Here is a 26,404-nt window from a genome sequence, read left to right on the forward strand (position 1 = left end):
GCGGACCCTCGGACCCCTCCGGCCGCAGCCGACCCTCCGGCCGCACTCCAGTTTCTCGCGAACCGCCCCTGCGGACCCCGCGGCGGCCCCCGGCTCCCACGGCCCAGAGCACACAGCCCTATTGTCCCGGTTATCTGCACTTTTGTTATATTTGTTTGATTATGCAGGACCGGATCGGGGACTCCTAGATCCGGAGGGCCGGGCCGGTGTGACTCAGTCCGAAGCCCAGGTCCAGCCCTGACTGCCTGCTGAGGGGTATTTAGACGTGAAAGAAAGGGGCCTCAGCTCTCCTGGTGGGTAAAATGGGATCAGAAAAAGCTGCCTTCCAATGCTTCTTCCCTGTGGTCCTCCCCTGCCAAAGAAAGACACATTCAAGGGTACAAAGCCACAATTTATTCAGAGGCAGTCAGATCCCAGGCACCACCAGGATGTCGGGTGTGGGCTGCCCATTCCCTCCAAGAGCTGGTCACTTGGGGGCAGCTAAGGAGTGGCCACAATTAAGGGTGCAAAAGGCACCCCTGTCCCAGGGGTCAGACTAGGTGAACCCCAAGGACTCCTTGACCTGTATTGACCCTGAGTATTGACCCTGAGTGACCTCTGAACCTGGATGCTTGGCAGTGACTCTGTCTATTGGGGACCCTGGTACAATGCCCCCTGAAGGGTTTTAGTCCTCCCCTAGGCTGCGTAGTCTTTCCTTATAGGACCTCTCTAGACTCCCCACCATTGAGCTCCTCAGGAGAAGAGAGGATCATCTTCTCAGTTTTGGGTTCCTTGTCAGAGTGCTAGGATGGTCAGAGGTGGTCCTCCACTTCCTCGGGCTGGGGGTCTGGGCAGCAGGTGGTCTTGGGCACTGCCTCATCGGGCAGCTTGGAAAGTAGCCGGGCTGTCTCCTGGGTGATCTCAAAATGCTTGGGAATTGGGGTACGGCGAAGGGTACTGCTCTCAGGGGAGGCAGCAGCAGGGCCAGGCCCCCGGCTCCGCAAGCTCCCTTGGGGCACTGATGTGATTGGAGTGTCTTCACACAATTTGGAAGCCACTAGGGCCAAGCTGGACAGCTGGTGGGTGACAGGCCGCACACCCCCCCGGGGATACTTCACTGGTTGGCGGCTGAAGTGGCCACGGGACTGCGTCCCCAGGAGTGAGTCCTCAGGGCCTTGGCAGGACACTGTGGATGGGGTGGTCAATGCTGAGTACCCTCAGTTTTGTGGATACCCCCCAGGAGTTATCTCTCAGAGAAGCTACCCTAGGGCAAGGACACCATCAGAACTCCTGGGTTACTCACCCACACACTCACCTTCTCCTCCCTCATCTTTGGTATCTTTGGCAGCCTCCTCTCTCTGGTCACTCTCTGAGGTTGGAATCTGCAGGGAGAAGCCCAAGAAGGAGACCCCAATAATAAAATCCCAGTTCTTGGAGACTCTTGGAGAACCAAGGGGTTCTTCCTAGATATGCTAAAGTTCCTCTGCAGCTGTGGTATCTGGAGGGGAGCTGATGCCTTTATAGTGTACTACTGCTTGCCCCTGTGCAGAACAGCTCACTTTGAGCTCCACGCAGCAAATGGCCCTTGTTCACCTGAGGGCCAGCATGGAAGTGGCCCTCTTTGCCATCTTTGCACTGGGACCAGAGAATGACCCATCTTCATGCTGCTCTGATTGCTGTCACTTTATGTCTACTTTTTAGTTTATCTGTATATTCTTGAGGTTCTGCCCTTGGTTACATTCTAATAGTAGCTGAGTCCTTAATATGTGTCAGACACTGTCCTGAGCACTTTCGGAGCCATCCCAGTTCACAGTGAGCCACGGCTCACTGGCAACCTCTCCTCCATCTCTGGCTGCTATGGGGCAGTTGGCACTCTCAGGAATGATGTGTACGAGGATCTGAGGGACAGGGAAGCCCCCTGTAAGAGTTCATCTTAAAACAGTTTGCACTAATAGTTTTCTCTCAGGGCACCCATTATGTGTGTGTAGTAGGTACAGTCAGTGATGGCTTTTGGCTTCTTTGCTGCCATCCTACCCTCATTCACTACAGTGTGGTGCTGTGCCCTAACCCACCAGGCATGCTCCCACCTCAAGACCTTGGCACTGGCTGTTCCCATTGCTTGGACCATTCCAATCTCCACCTGGTTTACTTCTCCCCTAATATCCTTCTAGTCTGCTCAAATCCACCTTCTGAATGAGACACGCTCGTACTATCCTATTCTTCCAACTGAGCTGGTCTCCAGCAGTCCTCTGCCTCTCACTTGGTGCCCCCATATCTTGTACCTTACCCCTTTTTTTTCTTCTCCATAGTACCCATCACCATGTACTAGCCTACATAACCGACTTTGATCTTTGTTTACTGGGGGTTTCTTCCCCACTAGAATGCAGGCACCAAGAGGAATGTTCTGCTCACTGATGTAATCGCAATGCATAGAACAATGCTTGGGGTAGGGGTTCAATAAGTATGCTGTGGAAGGAATGAATGATCACATTAATACCTCTGTAGGCTGTGCCCTGATGTTACTCCATTATTAACTACCACTCTGTCTCCTAGTATGTCTTCCAGAATGAGCACAGGAAAAATCAGAAAAGGAGGGAAGAGAGGGAGAGACTGAAAGAGAAAATTAACAGAAAAGAAGGGGGAAGGAAGAAAGAAAAGAAGGCAGGAAAGCAGGAAGGAAGGAAGGAAGGAAAGAGGGAAGGAAGGAAAGAAGGAAGGAAGGCAGGAAGCAAAGAGAGAAGGAAGGGATATAGAATAGAGTGGGAGGATTAAAAAGAGAGCAGCCTCCCCGTGTCTGTGGGTCAGGCAGGCTCCTACCTGGGAGGGCGTGACTTCAGGATGCTTTTCCAGGGCACTGTGGGGATCTGCGTCTGGGTCAGAGTCTAGGGTTGGGGGCAAAAGGTCTGGGGTAAGATGTGGAGGTGATGGCTGGGGGTTAGTTGTGAGGGGCCCAGGAGCTGGGCTAGGGTCTCGGAGCAGAGTCTCAGTGGTCAGGGGGAGCTCGTCCATCCCAAAGATCTGCTCGTAGTGCAGGATGAGGAACTCCACCAGCTGGGCCTGGTGCCCGGAGTCCAGCAGGCAGGTGACAGAGCCAGAGCCAGCTGTCCCTGGACTGTCTGGCGGTTGCAGCAGCGTGGGCCCAAACACAATGCCCAGGTTGTTGGCAGACATCTTGTTTTCCTCAAACTGTGCAGCCACCCTGGGGAAAGTGTGAAAAGGGTCAGGGCATGGGTGCACAGTCACTGATCGTCAGGAACTGCAGCCGGTGGGCACTTGCCCTAGTCACAGGTAAGTGGTCCTGGTCATTGTTTCAGACCAGCAGCCACATGCCTGGTGTTGGAGGTCAAGGGTCAGCACCCAACGTGAGGAGTCATGTATTAAGGTTCAGAGCTCAGCAAACACATGCAAAGGTCAGAGGTCAGTATCAGGGGTCAGTCCCAGTGGTCCATAGTCGCAGATCCAGGGAAGGAGTCACAGATCCATGGCTTGGGTCAGTCATATTTCAAGGTCGGGGACAGTGCACACCTGAACAGATGGGCCACCAGGTGCCGCAGGGTGTAGTAGTTAGAGTCAGGCAGCTGCACCAAGAGGGTCTTCAGCGAGCGGATAATCTCAGGGCTGGGGCTGGGGGTCCCAGGGTGTTGCCCAGGGTCTGCATGCAGGGTCTTAGCCAGAGAGATGAAGGCGCCGTAGAGGTGGAAGGGGACCACAGGGTCAGTGAGCTGGGGGTGGAATGGTGGGAGGGACATGGGTGTGGGTGGGCTGTGGAGGGTCCTCACACTGAGCCCTCCGGGCCCCTGCCCCGTGAGTCCCTGAGCACCCACCTCCTGGAGGAATCGTTTGAGGACACTGGAGATGTCATGTGGTGAGTTCCCTGACAGGTCCACCAATGCTCGGCCGTTCTCGAAAGCCTGACACAGCCGCTCCACACGGACCCGGGACCCGCTGACCCGATAAATGCCCTACAGGGCAGAAGGTGGGAAATGGATACCTGTTTCAAGATCTGGCCATTGAGAAGGCTGGGTCACTACTGGGAATGGTCAGGGGTCAAGGTGGCACCTGCACACCCAGGCCGCGCTGTTCTATCTCCGCCGTGCACCTGGTGACAACAAAGGGCACCTCTTCTGGGAAGTCCCTGGGCAGCTGCAGGAAGTCAACCCCAAAGAGGGAGGTCCGGGCTGGTAGCCGCCTGTGTCCGCAGAGAATCAGCAGAGTCTCCAGACAGCGCTTGTGGCAGGTTAGATAGCACTGGGGGGAAGGTCACAGGGTTAGGGAGGTTACTGGGGTCTCAGGGAAGAGAGGGTAAGATTCTCAGAAGACTGGAGTCTCATTGATCATCGGATCAAGGCAGGTCCCTGGGGCAGGAAAGTTACAGGGATCTCAGCTCAGGGAGGTGTCTTGGGTCAAGTAGGTCATCAGGGGGTCACAGAGATCATAGGGTCATCAGCCCAGGTCATACCTCCTCGCACTCGGTCCCGCTGACCATGAAGGCCTCGCACTCACGGCACTTGGCTGGGCCTCGAAGCCTCCGTAGTCGGTGTGTTTGGGCTGCGCTGGACAGCGTCCACTTCCTGAAGGGGCTGCCTGCCCCATTCTCCAGCCCATCTCCTAGGTCTGAGAGGAGACGGGGTCAGAGGTACCTGGTCTAACCCCCACTCTGCCCCACCTGCTTCCAGCCTTACCAGGTTCTCTTTCTTCAAAGTCATCTGATGACTCAGTGCCTGTGGATGAGACCTTTACCAACCGCCTGGTGCCAGGGCCTGGAGTCAGAGGATCATAGAGGTTGGGAGTCACAGGGGCAATGGGGAGGCTCAAAGGCTAAGGAGACATTTTTGGTTTTCAAACCTTCTAGAAGTTCCCACAGATGCCCATGGGAAAAGGGGTCAGAATTTAGGAGGGGTCAGACAGCTCAGAGATAAGGGGTTGGAGAATGGATCAGCAACCTGTGGAGTGATTCAGAAGATGGGTCAAGAGAATGGGTCACTGATTAGGGAAAGAGGTCAGGGGTGCAAGATAGGTTAGAGGACAGGTTAGAGATAGAAGGTCAAAGTCTGATCAGGACTTGGAGGATGGTTGGTCAGGAGTGGGGCAGGGTCAGGTCTTGGCCCACCTGGGCTGGAAGTGGGGGAGTCCAGAGACCGAGATTCACTGCCACCACCCACACTGTCCACATCACTGCCCGGAGTGGGGCCTGGGGTACCTAGGAGGATAAAGTTCTGTTAGAATGGCGATGGCTCCAGTCCAGACACTGTTCCCACCTGACCCTCTCGGCACTCACCTTGCCAGCCTGTGTTTGTGTCCTCCCAAGGACCTTGCTCAGCAGTACTCTCATCCAGCCGTGGAGGTGGGGGACCAGAGACCTTCCGTCTTGTGTCCAGAGAAGAGCTGAGAAGGAGAGGTTTGAGGACTCTAATAACCAAAAAACTGGGCTGGGGTGACAGCATCCAGGCATCACTTCTGGGACCCAACTCCAAGTTCTTGGGTCTGCAAACCTTGATGCCTACGAGCACTGCAGCACCCAGTGCAGTAACCCCAAAGTCCCTGTACACCAGGACCGGACAACCCCCTAAAATGGTACTAAATCCAAGTACAGAGTATTTAAGTTCTCTGATGCTGGGGACTCAGCCCCACTGTGCTAAGCGTCTCTGGGACTCGCACAGACTCTGCTCAGGGCCCACCTGTTCACGGAGGGCACGAGCTCCTGGAAGGAGAAGGCAGGTGGTGGGGCCGGGGGGGCCTCAGGCTGCAGTGCCCGCACCAACTCCTGGTAGCGCTGGCCGGGCTCGAAGGGTGCACAGCACTCAGCCAGGGCTGCAAAGGTTCGGGGGCCATGCTCTGCCTGTGCTCCCCGCAGCCCGAATAGTCCTAGGGTTACCTGCAAAGCAGAGACAGCGTAGGAAAGGGGCGGGACCCCAGGGAAGGGGAGATGGAATTGTGGTTAGGGTTTGCGGGGAGCAGGAACTTCCTATATAGGGAGAGGCAGCAAGTTCTGGTATACTGGAGGAAGTCTGGGGACAGAGCCCTCAACTAGGGCCCAAAAGAGAGTTGGGGGAAGCCATGGGGCAGGGTCTCACCCGCCTCAGCACTTCGTCCCCCTGTAGCACCAGCTTGCGAATGTGTGACACAATCCGTTGCTTGGTGGCTTCCAGGTCTTGCTGCCGTGCGTTGGCCTCACGGACACAGGCCTGGTACTGAGCCTCAGCCTCCTGCACCTGGAGAAACCACGGGCATGTGTGGGAGACAGTGTGGTCAAGGATACCACAGTACTGGGGGGCACCCGGGTGGGGTCCCCACCTTGGCCTGGGCCTCCTCTCTTGAGCGCCGCCGCTTTTCCTGCTGCTTGCTGGGTCCTGGCGAGGCTTGGGGAGCCAGGTCCTCCGGGGATGCCTGGGAACGCACCCGCAGGTCCTCGCTGCGCTGCTCATACTGGAGCTGGGCCCTCCGCAGCGCCTGCACAGCCTCGTTCTGGGCATGGGGTGGGACACTGTCATTACCCCTTCTCCTTGCCTTGCCCAAACCTCCACCCACCCTGCACCTCACCATCCGCTTCTGCTCTTTCAGCCACTGCTCCTTGAACTCCTTCCGCCACTTTTCAATCTCAGTCCGCTTGGCGGCCAGGGGCTGGCAAGGATGGAGGTTGGGGATGCTGCCTCAGGGCGACCTAGCACTTCTATCCCCCCAGGCTTCATGCCGTTTGTCCTTGGGACAGTTTTCTGGGTCTGTACTCTCTCCCAGACCAGTTCTCCCCTACCCCCATGTCCCCACAGAATCTCAGTGGTCCCCTGCTCCCTTTTGCCTGGACCCAGAGATGCCAAGGCTCTTTTCCTGGGAATCCTCAGTTCTAGGGTTGCATCCCTCTCGCCTCCCCTGCCCCCCACCCCCAGCAAACAAACAACAGCACAATTTTGCAATAGCTCAGGAAGCCTGGTTTGAATCTCTGATGGGTAACCTTGGGCAAGTTCCTTAGCATCTCCGGGCCTCAGCTTCCTCATCAGCAAAATAGCTTATTGTAACAGTGGCCTTCACCAGGGTGCTTGTATTCAGAACCCTGAATGAAGGACAGTAAGATGCCCTCACCTGGTAGTAGTCTCTTCTCTGCTGGGCCACCGTCTCCATGGCTAAGTTTCCCAGGTTGAGGTCATGTTCCAGAAACAGGGTGTAGACGTACTGCAGTGGCATGTGGCTCTGGGGACAGGGGTGTTGGAGGATGCTGAGAATCTAGGGAGACAGGGTTGGGGTTCTGGAGGACTTAGGCTGGGGGCGGGGAGTTCTGCTCCTAGCTACCTGTTGGTGGATTGACACCTTGCCAGCCTCTGCCATCTTTATGATGCTTTTGGAAAACTCCAGCTCTGTGGGAAGAGAACAGGCATGTGAATATGACCAGGGGATTCACCTGGGGACTGGGACTGGGCAGAAGAAGCCCTTACCATGATTGGCCCTCTTCTCTGTCCAGGCCAGTAGCTCCTTGACGTAGCGGCTCCAGGTCTTGGCATACTCCAGGGCTGCATCGATACCGCCCTTGGTCCGAATGAGCCGCAAATCCAGTTCTTCCCCTGGGGTAGACCAGTGGACCTCTGCCCTCCCTTGAAGTTTTCCCAGAGTTCCCAGACCAGAGCTGTGGCCCCTATTCTACACCCCTGCATTCCCTGCACCACGACATCCCTTTGTGATCAATTGCTGAGAATGTACTTTTTCTTTATTTTAAAAAAAGATTTATTTATTTATGCATACAAGAACTGGGGTGTAGGCCAGAGGTGCAGGGATGGTGAGAGGACCCTCCAGAGACAGAGCGGGGAACAGAATAGGTGGATCAACTGAAATACACTGCTGAGGGGAGCAGCGGGCGAGTCAGGAGAGGTCTGCTGCTCCATGTGGGTAGCTCCCTGGCCAGGGATTGAACTTGTGCTGCAGTGGCTGTGGCTAGCTTCATAGTGAGACTTAACCCCTTGCTCCACTAGTGAGGCCCTCCCTCTGTTTATTAACTCAGACTGGCAGCTCCCTGAGGGGCTCGGCTCTATTATGTGCTCTGCCATGTCCTCGGAATAGGCAGTCAGTGGTGACTCGTTGAGAGGATGCCTTTCTGTCCCCACCCAACCGGGCCTGAAAACCCCCTACCTGTAAGGGGAACAGGACCCTCTGGGGAAGGACCACTCCAATGGCTGGTTTCATTGGTCTGAGGGGGAGGAAGAAACATTTGGGACAAGCAAAACAGGAGTCCCACCTCTCTAGAGCTCCTCATTCCAGAGGCCCCCTCCCTCCTGCCCCCGGAACCTCCTCACCACAGTGGCTGTGGGGGGCTTGTCAGAATCTGGGTCTCCTGAAAGTGCAGGGTCTCCAGCCAGCATCTCCAGGTTCCTGGGAAGTAAGGATGTTAGGATGCCACCCTCACCTAGTGTACCCCTCCTAGGACTGCTGGGCCTCAGGGCAGCTGGGGAAATGTCCTGGATATCACTTCTATAATAGCTCTTGCATCTGGGAGGTCTGAGGGATTTTTTGGGGGTGGGGTGGGGAAAAATCAGGTCAGTTTGTTTTATAAGATTTGAGACAGGGTTTGAGGGGTCCCAGGTAACTTTGGGGTTCATAGAGATTATAGGAATTTCAAATGCTTTAAGGGGTCACAAAAAGAATAAGTGGGGATCCTAGGACAACATTGGGAATTTCCAGTGGATTTGGGGGATTGAATTTTGGGATATTTGGGTGTCTTGGAGGGTTCTATCTTAGACTCATTAGGTTATTAGGTAAATGGATTTAGATGTTGCAGATTCCTGATGGAGCTTCAGGGCACCTATATGGTTAGGGACTGGGGGATCCTGGAAGGATTTGGGGATGACCCAGGCTCAGACTCACACGTTCACCAGTGAGATCTCAAGGTTGTCCAGACTCCGGAAGATATCACTGTACCTCTTCCTGCTCTCTGGAGCTGGAGCTGGGGCCGGGAGTATCCCTGGAAGAGGGGTGTGTCATACAGGGGCCAAGTGAGAAGCCTTCCTCTAGTCACTGAAGCCAGTAGTTTGGTGGTGAGGGGTAGGGTGGGATGGGGTTTGGGGGAGGAAGAGAGAGAAAGAGAGAGAGAGAGAGAGAGAGAGAGAGAGAGAGAGAGAGAGAGGCTCACTGGCCCAGTGGGACATTCAGGATGGGGGGGGGGCGGTGCCTGAGCCTGGATGAAGTGAGAATGGCATTGGGTGGGGCCCACTCTGCACGGCAGGCAAATGGACTCAGGCACAACCAAACACAGAGACAGCTGCTCAAAGCAGCAGAGACATCCACACAAACACATCCCATAGGCAAAGTGACAAAACAGATGCCCCTGATGCATCCACACTGGGGGAGGAGGGGTGTGAGGGGGGAGGGGGAAAGCTGGCTTGACAATGGAACCACATGGACCTCAGGCCAGACAGATGGATATATACAAGGGCCAGACGCACACAGCTAATACTGAAATACACGCAGGCGGGCTGAAACCACAAGGGACTTAAAGACCAAATGACAACATGCACAGCAGAAACACAAAGACTGCGGGGAAACAACTCCAACCTTGTCACATTTCAGCCACCGCCCCCCTTTCCAGGGGACGTAGATCTGGGCTGCCTCCTCCCTGTGCTATGGAGGAGCCGGGTGGGCACCCTGCCACGTCGCCCTCTCCACCAGCGACAGTGACACCCTGCCCCCATCACAAATTTCAGAAGCAGAAGCGGCCACTTCCCCTTCCTGGGCCCCTTCCCCCAGGCATCCGGGGTGACGACTCCAAAGAGGGAGGGAGGGGGCTAGGAACCTGCGTCCAGACCCTTTCAGTTTAGGGTTCTCCACAATGGAGGATCTCCGTATCCTCCCCATTTAGGAACGTCTCTCCCGGTTTTCTGAGTGGAGAGGGACAGGCGAGGTCCCTCGTTTAGTCAGTGGAGTGGACCGGGGGAGGCCCCTTTCATATCCCGTATCCCGGATCGCCTACCCGGCTCTGCGGTGTCCATGGCCCGGCCAGAGGATCGCTCGGCAGGGACAGGGACCGGGAGGGGATCGTGCGCCGGCGGGGCACAGCCCCGATTGATTTCCTGTCTTGGCCGCCGCCCGCCTGGGCTCGGTACCGCCTCGCCTAGTGGAGACCCCGCCCCTCACTAGAGGCCGTGTCTTAGATCACACCCCACAGACAGGCCACGCCTCCACGGTCACGAAGCTTATAGTTGTTGCCCGGACCACCCCCGTCCTACCCCTCCCTCCAGGCTCGGACCTCCCCCAACCTAGGCCAACCCTCCGAGCGGACCACTGCAGGCTGGTACACCCCCAGACCTAGGCGTTTCTGGACTCCTTCCCTACCAAAGCTCACCCCAGGGTTTGCCCCACCCTAAAGCCCCAGCACACAGCAACCCTCCCACCCCACAGAACATGCCATACTCTAGGACCCCACTGACATCTCTACTCCGGGGTCTCTTGGACTCCTGAAACCTCTCCTGGCAGGACTGGGGCCATAGAGCCCCCTGGTGGAAGCCTGAAGTCCTGCCTAATTTCATTCGAATGAAACTAGGGTCACAGACCCCCGGCTTGGGAGGTATTCTCCTCCGAAAGCTGGCTCAGGCCCTTGCGGTCCTAATTAGAGCAGCCAGAAGACACCTAGTACTACTCTCAGGCACCGGGGCCAAAGACCCCTGAGTTCCCCAAGAATCCTCCCCTGAAAGTCCCAAGCCTCCTTAGGGTTATCTCAGGGGTTTGGCCTCTGGACAGAGTGACTGCAGCTGAAGGGAGAGCTTGGCCAACACTCAGCCCTTGCATGGTGTTCACAGGCTAGTCCCTGCCCCTTCCCTGTCACATTCTGCTGCATGGGGAAGCTTGATGGGCTAGGCTGCTGGGGATGACCAAAGGATCAAAGTGGGAAAGAATGAGATCCCACTGAGTATCCGCAGCGAAGGGGAGGTGGTCCAGAGCCTGGGCCCCCTGGCCTGAGGTCATCACACCCAGCTGTCAGTTATAAAAATGCACCCACACCCTACACTTACTGGAATCTCTGGCTAGAAATAAAGACCTTGTGTTTATAATTTAGTTTTTGGCTGTTGAGAAGACAAGAAATCTGACTGGCGATGACTCTCTGAACTCTCAAGAAGCTACCTCCAGTTCCTGAGTGGCAGTGAGTGAGCTCTTTGAGGGAGGACAGTATCAGTCCAAGAGTTGAGGTGCAAGCTGGCAGATCCTGGCCTGCAGCGGCTCCATGTGTGACATGAGATGATGGAGGCATCTTCGTGGTGCAGGACTCTGAGAGCGACCCAAGTCGGCATTTGTAATGATATAATTGAGCCTTCCCATGTCTAAGACAGCATGAGGATGGAATGCTATTATTCTGCTTGTTATTGAAAGGGAAAAACGCCATGGTTCCTAAGACGACTCCCAAGGTATTTATTAAATGTGGTGTGGAGAGGGGCCACAGAAAACAGGGCTGCTTGTTAAACCAGGAAATGTGCAGACTCCTCTGGGCTCGGCCATTCAGACCCTGAATGCGCAGGTATGATGAACCACCTCACACACCCATGGAGAGGGTGCCAGGACCTTCTGGGATAGCACCCAGATTCCACGACCCCCTGTGTAGCGCAGACAGTGAGTGGAGGCAGAATCGAGGCAGGGCTTCTTAAAATCGTGGATGCTGCTTTATTTACCAAAGGCGCTGGCCCGGGGCGGGTTCTGCCAGCCAGGCCCGTGGATAGCCAGGGGGTCCCAGTACAGTCTTGGTGGGCAAGGCCGCGCGGGCCTTGCAGTAGGGGCAGTGTTCCCTCCTGGGGTCCTTGAGCAGCTCCCGCCCAGTGATAGCAGGGTGGGCAATGGTTGCCAGCATCGCCATCTCAGGAAGGCACTTTCAGCTTTGGGGTCCCCAGGAAGAACTGCAGGACACGGTCAGCCAGGAACGCCAGGCAGAAGTCGAGGAGCAAGACTTGGGCAATGACCAGCTTGAACTGTGGGGTAGGGAGTGACATGAGTTAGTTGCCTGAAGATGGGCCTGGGCTGAGCTCTAGGGCCATGTCCACGGGGCCACTCACCTCCACAGGGATGTCCACAAGGCCAAACTGGCTGTTGAAGTCAGGCGAGGAGCCAAGGAGCAGACCAATGATGGCCAGAAGTGACACAATCAGACTCCACACCAGGGGCTTGTTCTCAGGCAGACTCTCCATGAAGGGTGGGCCCTGTGGGCACAGACAATGTATGTTGTGGGGGCTGGGTGGGCAGGTGAGTGGGCCGGGGCTGGGGCCGGACCTCACCTTATAGTTGATGGCAAAGGTGGCCATCTGCATGGCCATGGCCATGATGTACACAGTACTGTTGACCAGGCTTGGCTCAAACTCCTTGTACAGGTCCACAAACTGCTCCTGTCTGAAGGGATGTGTGGGGGTCAGGGCCCTCTGCATCTCCCCTTGCCTGTGCACAGAGCCAGGGCTCTGCCTTGCTGACCCCACTGATGTCTGTCACCCCCCACCGCAGGGATGTCTTCTCTGCTGGGAGCAGCTCGTCCCCCCCCAGGCCGCTACTGGGATAGTACTCACTTCTCAGGGCTCCGGGCCTGAGCCTCACTGTACAGGTAGACGAGGCTCAGGAAGTGCACGCAGAACTGGAGTGCAACCGTGAGGATGGTGTATAGGTTGAAGATGTTGGGCAGGGGTCGCTCTCGGGAGAGGGTCTTGAGGGGCTGCAGCAGCAAGGTTGGGGTCAGGGCCCAAGCTTGCTTTGGGGCAACCTGCACAGACCCTTGGCAAGCCTCACCACAGAGCACTCACCAAATCCTGGCTGTCATAGACTGGCATTAAGTCCCCACAGCCTTGCCCACCCCTGACCCCTCAGCATAGGGCCCACCTCAGTCCACACGCTGCACGGTAGCCATATGAGTATTAAATCCAGCTCTCCCTGTGCCTTCTGCTCTGGAACAAACCCAAATCCCTCCCTGGGGCCATGGGTACATAGGGTTGACCGAGCAACTCTGGTTACCAGACCATCTCATGTCAGCCTCTGTCCTTTCTACTTAGTTCCTAGCCAGCTCCGTTCTTTCTTACCCCTCAGTCTGAGTATCAGTACCACAGCTTCCCTGACCAACCCCAAGGCTTGGACCAAGAAACCCACTTTGTGTTTTTCATGGTACTAAATACGCTATGAGTGATCTTGATAAACATTTCCTCATCAGTCCCCTCCTTGCCTATGGGTTTTGTGTGGTCCACCTGAGACCCCAGCCTGGGGTCAGCGCAGGGCCTTTGGAAATGCTTGGCAGGGGCATAGGCACCTGCCTTGCCCCCTGGTCTCCATCTGTAATGTGGGGGCAGCAGTTCCAATCCACCCTGGTTGGCCCAAGCAACCTCACCATCAATCTAAAAGCATCCCAGCATCTCCAGGTGGTATGATTTGGGGGGCTGGGTAAGGGGGGACCTTGTGTTATCTGGGGTTCCCTGCCTACCTTGGAACGGGAGATGAAGAGGAAGCAGCCAGCCAGCAGCAGCCCCTGCAGTGTGGCCTGAAAGTCACTGAACTTGACGCCCTCCAGGTAGAGGACGCTCTGGCTATAGGCCAGGATGAGGGCGTTGAGTGCTAGGATCTTGAACATCTGCAGCGTGGTCACTAGGGTGCAGCGTCCCTGCTTGATCACATGGCAGACTAGGGGTGAGGGGAGGCAGGTGTGAGTGTGGGCGCAAGGCATGGCGGGGGGGGGGGTGGGGGGAGGGGATGGGGTGGGCTGGGAGGGGAGGCAGGTAAGTGTGGGCACCAGGCAGGGCAGGGGGATGGGGTGGGCTGGGACTCACTGCACTGGATGGAGGAGAGTTTGGAGGTGAAGGGTGCAGCGATGCTGGCATCTCCCAGCTTCACAATGGGTGTGCTCTCATCCTCAAGATCCCGCAGCACCTGGCTCAGCCGGTCCTGTGGGGTGGATGGTGGGGTAAGACTTGGCCACAATGGGGTGCTGGTACCCCCCTTCCTGAAACTTACCCGCTGGGAGGCTGGCTGCTCCTCAGGGGGCGGGAGTCCCGACCTCTGCTTGGCAGTCCTGGGGGTGACCCTGACGCTGCTGTTGCTCAGGACAGGGCTGTCCCGGGGCCGCCTTCGCCGCTCGACAATCCGTTCGGGGGCATTGGCCAGGAGTGCCACACCTGAGGTATGTGTGTATCAGGAGCCTACGAGTCCCCCACCCTCAGGCCCTGCCACTCTCTGCCAAGGACCAGTATGAAGCAGGGTGTCTGCTGGAGGCAGAGATGGGCCTTGGAGCCAAACCTCTGATTTTACCCGATCTCCCCACGGAGCAATACAGATATCATCTATTTCATTGTCTTCAAACTGTTTAACAAAGCAAAAAACCTAAAACACACACACTAGATGGTGATCAAAGCTAAACCGAATACCACAGAAATTCACTGCCAGTTCTAAGAGATACTTTACAAGCTCTGTAGTTGATTTAGAAAGCAGGTTAAGTGTTAAAAACATTAAGTTGACCTTTAAATGTCAACCTGACATCTGTTTTATTAAGACACTCTGAGGCTGTGAACCACTGGCTCCCAACTTTGCGTTCCCATTATCCTATCTCTCCTGGCCACTGCCCTTGCCACAAGCATTGTTTCCACATGGTGCCCAAGTTGAGTCTGTCCCATGTAGTATCCCTGGGCTCCCCAAACTCCTTGCATCCCTAGTGGCAGTGATCCTCACACCCGGTGTCTCTTCCTGCCCTTGCAGCCACTGGCCTGGTCCTCTGCTTTCTCTGCTTGCTGTCATGTCCCTTATGTAAGACTGTGCTGGCAGAAAAGGAGAGGAGGCACTCCAGACAGCGGACTCACCCACGTCAGCGTGCTTCAGGGCACCCACATCATTGGTGCCATCCCCACACATGAGGGTCACGTAGCCCAGCTCCTTCAGGCTGGTAATGACAAACTCCTGTGTGGGCAGACGGGCTGTGTGAGGGTTATGTGTTGCCCCCAAGGCCCCACCAGCCCCTCTCCACTGAACCCACCTTCTGTTTGGGGGCCACTCGGGCAAACACCTGCACATGGGGGATGAGGCAAAGCAGCTGTTGGGGGTCCTCGACCTGCAGGTGGGCTAGGCCATCACCTGTGATGCACAGTGCATGCTCCAGAGCCAATGCTTTTGGGGAGCTCTGGGCCAGGGGCAGCACAATGCTGCCGTCGATAGAGCGCCACTCGCAGTGTCCACCTGTAGGGGGGGCACGAGTTCAGGGAATGGCTCAGCACCCAGGTGGACCCCTCATGCATATGGACTCTACAAACTTGGTCCCTGACTCTTCTCTCTGTAACACTTCTCGGTCTCCGCCTTTCCTTACCCTCACACCCACATGCCCAGACCTCTTCAGACCTTATCTAGAGCTCTCGCATACTGACAGGGGATTAAAGGAACCAGGGCCTGGGCTAGTCAACGGGGCCAGGGCTATTACCCTTGGTGCCACTGTGGCCAGAGGTCTGCACCACAAGACTGCCACCCGCACAGGGATGCGATGACACTGGGAGTATTCATTCAGGCCTGGCATGCAAGTGGGCTGTTCTTGGGCTCACAGTCCCCGGACCAAGTGAGGCCTTACCTTTCTCCATGGGAGGCTGCAGGATCAACGTGTGTGCCTTTTCAATGAAGTGCAGTTCCTGGGCCACGTGGCAGGCAGTGAGTGGGTTGTCACCTGTGATCATGACCACCTGGGGGGAAGGGCTGGGCTCAGTGGGCAAGACCTGGCGGTGAACCCCCTCTAAGGAAGGACGGGGGTGGGGGAGGGTAAGGTGGTTCTGGCTCCAAACGGGGCCCTCAAATAGGCTTCCAGGGGTGCTAATTCAACCCCCACCTGGGGCATTTTACACCAATGACAGATGTGCACGAGTCTTTCTGAGAATATCCCTAGCTTTATCGTATAGTATAAATTAGGAATCAGCCCTTGGCATGAACCCATCCTGGCTTAGCACTGAGGGCCAGATGGGAACTAATATCGCCACAACCTAGACTGCTCATCACTCCCATGCCCTAAGCAGAATTAAGACAACACAGACCACTAGAACAGATATGGCCTATGGAGTGTTGCCTCCCCATTCCCCAACCTAACCTCAGCTTTCTCCTCGTGGATGGGGTAGTTGGGGGGCTGAGAGCCTTAGGAAGTAGCCAATAGGGTGGGCACAGATCAGGTAGCAGAGAGCTCTGTCAAAATCTGCCACAGCATCCTGCTAAAACCAGGACACCCACTGAGGGTGGGGTTGATCTCAGTTCTCATCTCCTCTTATCTGTAAAAGGAGCTGAATCTCATCAGTGGTGCCCATGGGGAAGGCCTTTAGCCATACCCGGTGAGAGGCATTCTGGATCTCCCGGATTACAGCCTTGGAGTCAGCCTTGAGTGGGCAAGAGACCACAATGAAGCCAACAAATTTGAGGTTGCACTCCAGGGCTTCCCGCTTGAGCTCTCGGGCCTGTGGAAAGACAAGAGTGGTGCCCTCATGACCATTCCCTCCACCTCCCTACCTCTTGACTCCAATAATAAGCTGGAGGGGGGGGGGGGTGGTGGATGAGATTGTCCTCACAGGTGGATCAGAAGTTAGAGGCAGGAGGCATCCTTGAGATGGTTGTTTAGCAGTGGCTAGGTGGAAACCCCCTCCCACTCATTTTCCCACCTCCATGGTGCCTCTCCCTCCTGGTATGGACACTGTCATGGAGTTCCAGTGGCTCATCTTCTGAGAGTGAAATAGCATTTTTCTTCATTAACCCCAAATGCACCTTTACCTTCTACCTATCATACCATAAAACTAAACACCCCACCCTGGTAGGGCATATCTTCTATTGGAGAAAATGTGACATAAGTCTGGCTGCCGAGTGCCTGGAAGAATTAAGGTAGGGGAAGGGAGCAAATGGAGTCGGGGCATGGCTTTGAGGAGGCAGGCTTAAGAATGGGAAGGGCCACACTAGGCCTGGGGCTGAACATGGGGCCGAGACTGGTGTGCTTCTGGATTTCATGGTTGTTGAGTCAAGTGGACCGGACAAGGGCCAAGGTATAAGTGGATAAAGGAGTACCATCATGGTGGAGGTGGGAGCGGACACTGGTGGATGGGACATATGGTGAGAGTTAGGGATTGTGCAGAGACAAGGAGGCTGGGCAAGATCAGGCTGCCACTGAGGGGGTGTGAAGACCCCTGGATGTGAAGGTAGGAGGCCAGTGGAGGCAATCCTGGGAACCATGATGGGATAAGGCCTCACAGGGCCAGGGAGGCATGAAGTGGAGGAGAGGGAATGAGGACTCTGGATCACCTGGGGCCTCTGAAGGAAGAGGCAGGGAGGAGGAAGATGAAATGGTATCCACACAGGGATGCTGGAGGGGAGGGAGAGCACGTGATATGGGTGCTGGGCCAGCAGGCCTTGGGCCTGGGCTCTTACCTGTTGGTGGGTGAGGTGCCCCAGCTCTTTGTACCCCAGTGCCAAGACACGGGCTCCTTCCCGGGAAATCTCCGTGTGGATGTGGTGGTAGTCAGGAGGGCACTGGGAGAACTACAGGAATACAGAGGGGTGTCACCGTTTACCCCGTGATGCCCCTCTCCCCCTGGAGATGCAGGGGGTTTCAGCGGTTGCCTGTCCCTGTTGCCCATCTCCCCTGCCCCGACTCCTCCTCTCCCCTGGGTGGCTCACCATGGAGTGCAAGGTTTCAGGGGCCCCTTTCACGGCTGCGATGTAGCAGAGGTCGGTGGAGCCCAGCTTCTCATAGGAGGCGAGCACGGACATTCGCTTTAGGGCACTGGCAAAATGAAAGCGCTGGTGAATTTTCAGCCCCTGAGTTTTTATACTTCGGGGGAATACTTTCTCATCTGGAAACAAATAAGCAGGAGTCCTGAGGGCCTTCGCTCCCAAGAGGCAGCCAAGCCCCCATCACCCCCCTGAAAGCCCTCCCCACATACTAGACCCAGGGCCTGCAGGGGTCCTGGCTCCAGCAGGGGTCAGAGAACCCTGCCAGTGCTTTGGGCAGGGCTGAAAGGTTCCAACCCAGGGGGCACTCTGTCCCAGGTCAGAGGGGGAGGCTGTGCCCATCTGCTAGGGAACACCAGCAGCATGGGCCCACCTACCCGCCATGTAGTACGAGGTGGGGGTTTGTCTATATTGGGCCCGATATTGCAGTCCCTCACCTTTGGTGAGTGTCCAGTCCACAGCTGTCAGCATGGCTTTCTCGAGGGGGTCACCCACCAGGGTGCCATCCTCTAGCTGCATGAGTGAGTGGCAGGAGGCCAGGGCCCGATGTGTTTCTACAGGGATGTTGGACACGGGGGTCACCTCTTTTCCATCTCTGCAAGGATGGGGAGCAGTCAGTCAGGCAAACTTGGTAGAGGGACCCCTAGTAATTATCAGCCAGGAAGAGGGGTGGGTTCACTGTTCCAGTCACTGTGGGGTTGCAGGGCATCTTTGTGGTCCTGTGACTTCGTAGCTATGTCATAGATACACCCATGCATTTGTCACACCCCTAAGATAACACATGGAGCCCCTGGTTGGATCTCTATAGTAGAACCTCCTGATAGGCATCAGTGTGGGAACTTGGGCAGGGAAGCCATCTGACCTTTGATCTCCCCAAAAACCTTACTCACCTGAGCCCTGCGACACCGCGTACCACCAGACTATCACTGGTCAAGGTCCCTGTTTTGTCAAAGCAGCACACCTCCACCTTGCCAGCAAAAGGGATCCGGAAGGGCTCCGTGCAGTACATGTCTGGGGGCAAGAGTAGGTCAGGAATTGCTCTAGGCCCCAGGCTGCTTAGTCCCCAGACCTACCCCAACACTCACAAAGCTTGGCCAGGGCGATGAGGGAGGTGTTGACGGCCAGAGACAGTTCAATGGGCAGCTCGGGGGGCACGACAGAGGTGAGGATCAGTGTACACTCCAGGAAAAGTTTGTAGCGGTTTCGGCTGGGGTCCTTGGTGCCTGTGGAGACAGGGGCTTCCAGCCAGGGGGAAGGGATAGGGGCTGGGCCCAACACAGGTGTGGTGAGTGTAGTGGTTACCCTCAATCCACACATAGGCTGCCGCTGCGATGGCAAAAACCAGGAGGAAGAGAATGAAGATGAAGGTCTCCAGGTTGTTGGCAGTCACTCTCTTGACCCCGAAGAGAATTGTGCGAAGCAGCTTGCCCTGAGGGACACAGAGGAATGCAAGCTTTTCCTGGGGGTGGGTGGGGGTGGTGAGGGGCTCCATGCTCAGAGTACAGGGGTCAGATTCTCCTCTGATGTCAGCTGAGTGACTGCCCTGGCCTCCAAGGGACCATGAAGTTGTTCTAAGGAGGTTGGCAGCTTGGCCAAGGGCGAACGGAGGCCGGAGGCCAGAGGCAGAGGACTGGGGGTGGGAAGGAGGTGGCTGAGATGGAGAACAAGTTTTCTAGAAAGAGGCTGGCTTCCACTGCTGCTAGGAGAACCTCACTCAACTTTAATGACGAGTTTATGGAAATGACTCTGCCTAGACCCCAGTGGATGGATTACACTCCCCACCAGAAACTCAGCCAGAGAGAGAGGCCTGGTTCAGGGCTCACCTTCACACCAATTCCTGACTCAGTACCTGCTGTCAGAGCAAGCCATGAGTGGATATTCCGGGGTTGACTTTCCATCCCCTTTTTCAGGGCCCACCCACCTTTCCCTGAGCCAACCAAGGTGTCACACCTGTGATGTGTTGAATCCGGTCCTCAGGACGTAGGCTACACACCCGTTGTCAACCGCTGGGGAGACAGGCAGAGCTTGTGTCACTATGTCTGGCTGTTACAACTCCCTCACAGACCAGAAGATGGGGAAAGATGAGGAAGATACCCTCAGACACCCCCAAGGCACCTACGCTTCAGGCCTGCGGTGGCTTTCTGGGGAGGGATGTGCTGCACCACCTTGGTACCCCCAAAGATGACGTGGAGCCGGGAGTCAGTCTGGAGGTCCAGCACCCGGTCTGGGTTAAGCTCTTCAATGGGCTCCTGGGAACAAGGTAGAGGACGGTGACATCAATGCCTGGTCCTACCTTGGCCTCCTCCCTATCTCTGGAGTGCTGAATCCTGGGACTGGGATGAACGAACCCTCACAGGCCTCCCCACACCCCCATATTTTCGGCCCCTCTCATCACCACCCAGCACCCCTCCAGCAGCTCTATCCAGGCACTACGCCTACCCTGCCTCCAGCCTCCTGGGCCAGGGTTCCCTCCTCCTCTGTCCACACCCAGCACCAGCCCACTGTGAAACGGGCAGCACCTTCATTTGTGGTACAGACTCCCCGGTGAGCATGGCCTCGTCCACAATGCAGCGGCCCCGCAGCAGCAGCACATCGCATGGTACCAGATTCTCCTGTGGGGAGCGGCCTGCAGGGCAGGGGCAGAGGGTTGGACCAAAGTCTGAGGTGGGGCTCCCACTGGGTGGAATAAACTGGGCCTCACCAATGGAAACGATGTCCCCAGGAACAATCTCATCGCTGGCGATGGGTCTCCACTTTCGGCTTCGGTAGACCTGGGTAAGGGCAGGGGTGCGGTCATCATGCCACACCTGCCCCAAGACTGGCATGGACCCTCTCCCCACCCAGTCTCCCAGCCAGCCACACCTGTATCATGTGGGGTTTGTTGCCCATCTTCCGGATCTCTGACATATTCCGCATCTGCTGCTGTACCAAGGAGGCCTCGAATGCCACCAGCATGGAGAGTGTGAAGACACTGTAGTACCAGTACTCATCCAGACACCAGAGCCCCACACAGAACACCTGTGGAACACAAGTTAGTCTACCCCTGTGTCCACTTGCCCACCACGAGGACGTGTGTGGAGATCAGGATGGAGGGCGTCCTTGTAGGGGACCCATAAGGACAGGCAGAGGTTTCTGAATGCAGAGATGGACACAGGTAACTCAACTGTGGAAGTCTCAAAGAGGATAGGGAGAGAAGGATCAAAGCTGCTACTTTACCTGGAACACAAAGAAGGGTGCCGTGGCTCTCTCCTTGAACAGTTCTGAGAAGTCAGGTACCACCATCTCAGCCCTACAAGAGATCAGACCCCGCATCTGGTTCACCTTATGAGGTCTTGAGACCTTTCCTCCTTAACACTTCCACTTGGGGGCACCATTGACCTCCCTGGGAAATAAGGACAGTGAAGTTCTAGACAGCTCCATAGACTAGGCTGTCCTCGACCCCGAGGCACCAGGGCAGGCATGCTGATCATCTCCAGCCCTCTGCTTAGAACCCAGATGAAGCTTCTGAGTTGGCATCAGGCTCTTCAGGAAGCCGCCCACCCAAACAGGGCTGTCGTGAGACTGCTGGTAGGGTGACAAGGCAAGCCGAGAAGGAACGGTTGACTGTGGGCGGAAACCTGCAGCTGCAGAGTGGTGGTAGTCAGGTGGAACCCTCTGGGGCCTCAAATATGGTCCTATGCTCTGTGCCCACTTTGCAGAAGGCTTGAATTTGCTAAAAACTCCCTGAATGTAAGTCATGGAACGCAAAGAGCCGGTCTCAGTGTGTTCTTCAGCACTGTGTGGTGGGCCTGTCAGGAAACTGACCAGGTCAACCAGGGCCATTTTCCCTCTGTTCTTGAACAGGAGGGATATCGTGGATGTGGGGTGTGAGCAAAATAAACTGCACAGTGGCTCTACTGTGATAAAAACAAACAGCTGAGACCCACCCTGGATCATGAGGGATGGTGTGAAAGAGATGTCCTAGGCAGGCTGCCTCCGTGGTTAACCTCAGGAGGTTGGGGGCCCATGAACGTTTTTTACAAAACTTCCTGTTAGATTAGTTGTAATAAATGTATTTGTAATTTTTTTTTTTTTAAAGTTAAGTCAGGAAAGAATTTCCCAGAGGCCCAGCTCTACCCTCTCCCAGCCTTGTGTAAGCACTGGTGGTTTGGGTAAAGATTAAACTTGTGCCAGTTACAGGGTCTCCCTGGTGGCGCAGGGGTTAAAGACAGCGCTATCAAGCTGTTGCTAGCCACTGCAGCACGAGTTCATTCCCCGCCAGCCAGGGAGCAATCCACATGCCCCAGCAGACCTCTCCTGCCTCACCTGCTACTCCCTTCAGCAGTCTATTTCAGTAGATCTGCCTGTTCTGCTCCCCACTCTCTCTGGTGATTCCTCTCACCCCCTGCACCTCTGACTTACACCCCAGTTCTTGTATGCATAAATAAATCAATCTTTTTTTTGGGGAAAAAAAAACAAAAACCCAACAACTTGTTCCTGTTACAAACAAAAGTTGCCCCGGTCACTGCAGTGTTTTATCATCACTTCTAAGATGCTGGGATAAGTATGAAAAACAGGATGAGAATTTACGTTTAAATACTTTAAAGTAAAATAAAAGAATTATAGTAACATTAAAACAAGGTCTGATGGGGCCTCCCCTGGTGGCGCAGGCAGTTGAGCGCTGCGCTGTGAAGCTGTCCGCAGGCTCTGCAGCGCGGGTTCGATCCCCACAGGCCAATGAGAATCCCACATGGCACAGCAGATCTCTCCTGTCTCACCCCCTGCTCCCCTCAGCAGTGTATTTCAGTCAGTCTGTTTGTTCTGTTTCCCGCTCTGTCTCTAGTGAATCCTCTCACCCTCCCGCACATCTGGCCTGTACCCCGGTTCTTGTACACATGAATAAATAAATCTTTAAAAAAAAAAAAAAAAAAAAGGAAGGTTTAATGGCTAACTCTTGTGGGCGGTGGGCCACAGGCTAGGCCAGTGCCACTGGTAGGACACCAGATAAGCTGCCTCCCAGAGGTTCCTGTCAGCAGAAAAGTTCAGGGAGACTAGGCTAGAGGCTACTTTTCAAAGGGCGTCTAACACATTCACCTGGAATAATTGGCTGAAAATGTGGACTTCTCTGTCCCACTTCCCAGGCATCTGAGCTGTGACCATAAGTAGAATCCCAAGCCCTGTCAGCAGGGAAGATACACAGGATCTTGGGACTCACTCACTTGTTACTCCCAAACTTTTTCTCTGCTGCACGGATCTCTGAGTCTTCCTGGAACCCTCTGTTGCTCTGGTAATAGGAGAAAGTGTTTCCCACAGGAAAGGCCACGGGAAGGAATCGCTTCTTTTCCAGGGCATCATAGGAATACTTGATTTTCTGGAATTCAAAGGATAGCACCTCCTGCCCGTCTTCTCCCTGTGGGAGGAGGTGTATCTGTGGTAGAGGCCCCTGACCTAGGGGCACTAGCACCTGGGAATCCCACTCAAGACCCATGTTGGGTAGTCTGGCAGGTGATCCCCCTACCTCATCGCGGTGCAAAGCGACGAGTTCAGTGGAGCCATTGTTGGGGGTTGGCACCACCTTCACGAAGGTTGCTTTGCTGGGGTCATACTCCTGCAAGAGGAAAAGCACAGAACCCTTTTCACCCCCAGTTCACAGGTCACATTGGGGAGGTTGTGGGTGTTGTAGCTCTGTGGACACATTCCAGAACATGTTCCAGAACACTGGAGCTCTGACTGCTGGTTGGGTTCAGTTGCTCCCCAGGCTGTCATTGGGACAAAAGACATCACCTTGTTGAGCTTCTGGTCCTGTATGACAAAGCAGGGTGATGGAGAGTACCTATTTCCCAGGGCTCTGATGACAGTGACAAGAATTCATAAGGGAAGAAGGCTGTCCTGCATACAATATGCTCTCAATTCACATGCAAAGCCCTGTCACAGTCCACCCGCCTCCTGCAATCACTCTGCCTCCTCCCCCACCCTATCACTATTCTAGCTTCGGCCTCTAGTGACAAGGGATGATGAGGATCTTGAGGCTGACCCTTGTCTCAGCTAAGGGACTGTGCAGGTCCTGTTTCTTTATCTGGAAAACATGGTCACACAGCTGCTCCAATGCCACCTTCTGAGATCTCCCCCAAACACCCCAACTTAAGTTCCCTCACAAGTCTTGTGCTCGTCCCAATTTCGTCTCTTCAGCGCTGACTGCTGAGTATGAGTTCTACCTTCCCCACTAATGTCATGAGAGTAATGGGTTTTGTTTTGTTTACTGCTGCTTCCCCAGAATCTAAGACACAGAGGCACCGAATGGTGCTCGATTAGCATTCTCTTCAATCCTGTGAACTGTTACCCCACGTTCCACCAGACCCCACCTCTTAGGGCGTGCGTGGGCCATGCAAGCAGGCAGAAAATAACAAGCTCCGAACTCTGGTAAGATGATGGAAGAAAAGTCTGAAGTGCTTGCTTGCAAGTCAGCCTTGTGTCAGGAGCTTTCCAGATGCTATCTCAGTGTCTTCTCACCCAAGGTGGGTGTTACGGTTCTCTTTACAGAGGGGAAATTGAAACCCAGGAGGCGGAGACACCCTGTTTGAAATTGAAACCAAGGAAGCGGAGACACCCTGTCTGAGATCTCTTGATGCAAAACCAGATGTGTCTGTCCTAACCCCATAGCTTAATTTCTCATTGTTCTCTGTTCTAGGAGAGGAAATTAAGAGCCACACTTTTAAGATACAGGCTGAAAGACAGTTGAAAGGTAAGGGGGTGTCATATTCCAGCCAACTCCTCTCCATTGTTTTTACCCCTTGATGGGGCTTTTAACTGTATTGACTTGGAGCCATGAAGTCCGGGAATTCCAGTGCCTCCCCTGATTTAAGGCTTAGTTGGGATGGGGAAGGCTTCACTCAGAAAAGACTGAGGATGCAGTTCACGTTTGGAATCAAAGGGGGTAGTGATGGGGGTTTCTGGCTCTTTCTGCAGTCCTTGCTGCTTTTCCCTTTCCTCTTCCTTCCAGTAAACACACATCTGGAATAACTGGGGAGGCTGGCTGGAGGCTGACTTCAGCACCCAGGGCTCCAGATCTGCCAGTATCATCTGAGGCAGGTTGAGGGCCATAGTGCAAAATCAACTGCTTACCCAGGTTTCACCAGGATCTCGGGCTAAGGGTCACAATGCACTTCCTTGCTGTTGTATCCTGAGGGCAGCACACAGCTTCACCAATCTCATTTTGCAGAGAAATGTAGTTAACTCCAAATGGTTAAGTCACTTGTTAATAAATCCCTCTTGTCCCCTTAAATGCTTCTATCAACAGCATTCCAAGCTTGCTTTGGTCTTGGAAGGGGAGGGTCTGAACAGCAGGGTTGTCGCTAAGTTCTCAAACCAAGCTTGACAATGAAACCCACCTTGCAGATCTATCCTCACACTTTGGAAACCATGGTAGAAGACCGATCAGAAGGAATGAAGGCAGGTCCAATTTCAGGAGAAAACCTGAGTACTCGCCAGCACAGGAGCCAGCGTTAACAGGCGCTACCGAACAGCGACATATGGCAAGCCTACGCGAAGCTTTCACAGGTAACGTAACATCTTATTCACGCTAAACGACCAAGCCGACGAGGAACTAGGCCAGGAGAAGGATCTCGCGCCAAAGGGTAGAGGGTGGCTCGCGGGAGGCCCGGGCGTCCGGGTAGGGGCCGTGCGCGCGCACTTACCGGGGTGCAGGTGAGCGCGCAGTGCGCGTGCACGGACCAATGCCCAGAGAGGACAGTGAGCGCGTGCGCGAGGCAGATGGTGGCGAGCACGAGCAGCGCGGCCTCGGGGACCTGCGCCCAGCTGCTGCCCCAGCCCCAGCAGCCGGCGGCCGCGGCGCAGAGCCAGCCTGGGTACAGCAGTCCTGCGAACGGCAGCACGGTGAGGCGCCGCGGCAGCGCCAGCCGCCGGTACGGCCATACAGCGGCCACCAGCTCGTCACCACGCTCCACAAGCGCCGGGCCGGCGGCCAGGAGCGCGCGCGGCTGTGGCCCGGCTTTGGGCAGCCCACCGGGCTGGGCTCCGCAAGGCCGAGTCCCGCAAGGCTCCGCGTTGCCCATCGCCGCCGCCGCCGCCATCTTTCCCAGCGCCGCGCTGGTTTCCGGGCAGAGGCACGCCGCGCTGGTTTCCGGGCAGAGGCACGCCTCACTTCCGGAACCATACTTCCGGTGACCGCTGGGCGCCGCCATGGGAGCCGGGGCTAGGAAAAGGCGGGGCTACATAGGGGGCCGCATCAGTAGGTGGCTACTCGGGCGCCGCCATGACAGGCCGTGCCGGAAGGAGAGGAAGGGGGCGCCATGACAGAGGGGCCCGAGCGGCTAGGGCTGCCCGCCCGCCTTGCCACGCCGGATGGAGACCGGAAAGACGAAGCAGGGCGGACGGGGCGCCACCATGACAACCCAAATCGGAGGCGCTAACACGCCTCTGCGACTGCGCGGCTTCGGCGGGGCTGCCTCTAGAGGGGCGGAGCCTGGACTCTGAGGAGGCGGGGCCACCCTGGGAAGCCGAGGGGCCCGGGGGCGGGGCCTGACACGCGAAAGGGGCGGGTTTGCCTTGGGGGCGGGGCTTGTGAAGGCTAGCTTCCGGGAGGTGTGCAGGGTGGGTTTTCCAGGACCTGCTGAGACCTCCTTGGCCAGAGGCCAGGACGGGGCTGGTTTGGGCACTGCCACAATGGGCAAGAGGGCATAGATAGAGCTGCTGCTTTAACAATAAAAACATGAAAAATTGTTCTTTATTTCAAATTATATTTTATTCTGTAATAGTTACTTTC

At 55.6% G+C, this 26,404-nt stretch overlaps 2 protein-coding genes across 3 annotated transcripts; both read right to left on the reverse strand.

The window, feature by feature from the left end:
* Nucleotides 1–133: 133 nt before the first annotated feature.
* Nucleotides 134–10,071, reverse strand: GMIP (GEM interacting protein). 2 transcript variants are annotated; one of them, XM_037506266.1, is made up of 21 exons: nt 9,929–10,071; nt 8,827–8,923; nt 8,259–8,334; nt 8,095–8,152; nt 7,407–7,532; nt 7,264–7,328; nt 7,057–7,164; nt 6,520–6,600; nt 6,274–6,444; nt 6,054–6,191; nt 5,658–5,854; nt 5,258–5,364; nt 5,090–5,179; nt 4,662–4,739; nt 4,439–4,593; nt 4,039–4,227; nt 3,804–3,941; nt 3,505–3,701; nt 2,797–3,178; nt 1,295–1,361; nt 134–1,165 (listed from the first exon to the last, which is right to left on the reverse strand). In XM_037506266.1, exons 1-21 carry the CDS (start codon nt 9,945–9,947, stop codon nt 792–794), a joined length of 2,913 nt encoding a protein of 970 aa, XP_037362163.1. In that variant the 5' UTR covers nt 9,948–10,071; the 3' UTR covers nt 134–791. The 2 variants fall into 2 exon arrangements, with proteins under 2 accessions (XP_037362163.1, XP_054549373.1); XM_054693398.1 differs by lacking the exon at nt 9,929–10,071 and having other exon boundaries at nt 8,829–8,865.
* Nucleotides 10,072–11,590: 1,519 nt separating this feature from the next.
* On the reverse strand, nt 11,591–25,722 carry ATP13A1 (ATPase 13A1). The gene is made up of 26 exons (XM_037506267.2): nt 25,317–25,722; nt 23,141–23,230; nt 22,842–23,032; nt 20,860–20,932; nt 20,506–20,661; nt 20,345–20,414; nt 20,163–20,269; nt 19,763–19,892; nt 19,594–19,649; nt 18,946–19,072; nt 18,729–18,866; nt 18,534–18,654; nt 18,081–18,238; nt 17,590–17,765; nt 17,341–17,451; nt 16,257–16,382; nt 15,518–15,626; nt 14,936–15,135; nt 14,763–14,859; nt 13,924–14,084; nt 13,740–13,854; nt 13,397–13,593; nt 12,498–12,640; nt 12,216–12,327; nt 11,997–12,140; nt 11,591–11,912 (listed from the first exon to the last, which is right to left on the reverse strand). The coding sequence occupies exons 1-26, from the start codon at nt 25,710–25,712 to the stop codon at nt 11,802–11,804; spliced, it is 3,615 nt and encodes a 1,204-aa protein (XP_037362164.1). The 5' UTR covers nt 25,713–25,722; the 3' UTR covers nt 11,591–11,801.
* Between the last annotated feature and the right edge of the window lie 682 nt (nt 25,723–26,404).

Source organism: Talpa occidentalis, unplaced genomic scaffold, assembly GCF_014898055.3.
Source record: "Talpa occidentalis isolate TD23 unplaced genomic scaffold, MPIMG_talOcc4v2.1 talOcc4.12, whole genome shotgun sequence".
NCBI lineage: Eukaryota > Metazoa > Chordata > Mammalia > Eulipotyphla > Talpidae > Talpa > Talpa occidentalis.

Bases quoted from the DNA above. Each gene is read 5' to 3' on its own strand.
- GMIP (XM_037506266.1), bottom strand. The intron at 8,335-8,826 runs GTGAGTCTGAGC...CTTACTTCCCAG, and splicing joins GAGATCTCACTGGTGAACGT to GAACCTGGAGATGCTGGCTG. The intron at 7,165-7,263 runs GTAGCTAGGAGC...CCCTGTCCCCAG, and splicing joins AGGTGTCAATCCACCAACAG to AGCCACATGCCACTGCAGTA.
- ATP13A1 (XM_037506267.2), bottom strand. From the start codon at position 25,712: ATGGCGGCGGCGGCGGCGATGGGCAACGCGGAGCCTTGCGGGACTCGG. The intron at 20,270-20,344 runs GTGAGGCCCAGT...CCTGCCCTGCAG, and splicing joins TGGGGACATCGTTTCCATTG to GCCGCTCCCCACAGGAGAAT. The intron at 19,073-19,593 runs GTGTGACACCTT...TGTGTCCCTCAG, and splicing joins CCGGATTCAACACATCACAG to GGCAAGCTGCTTCGCACAAT.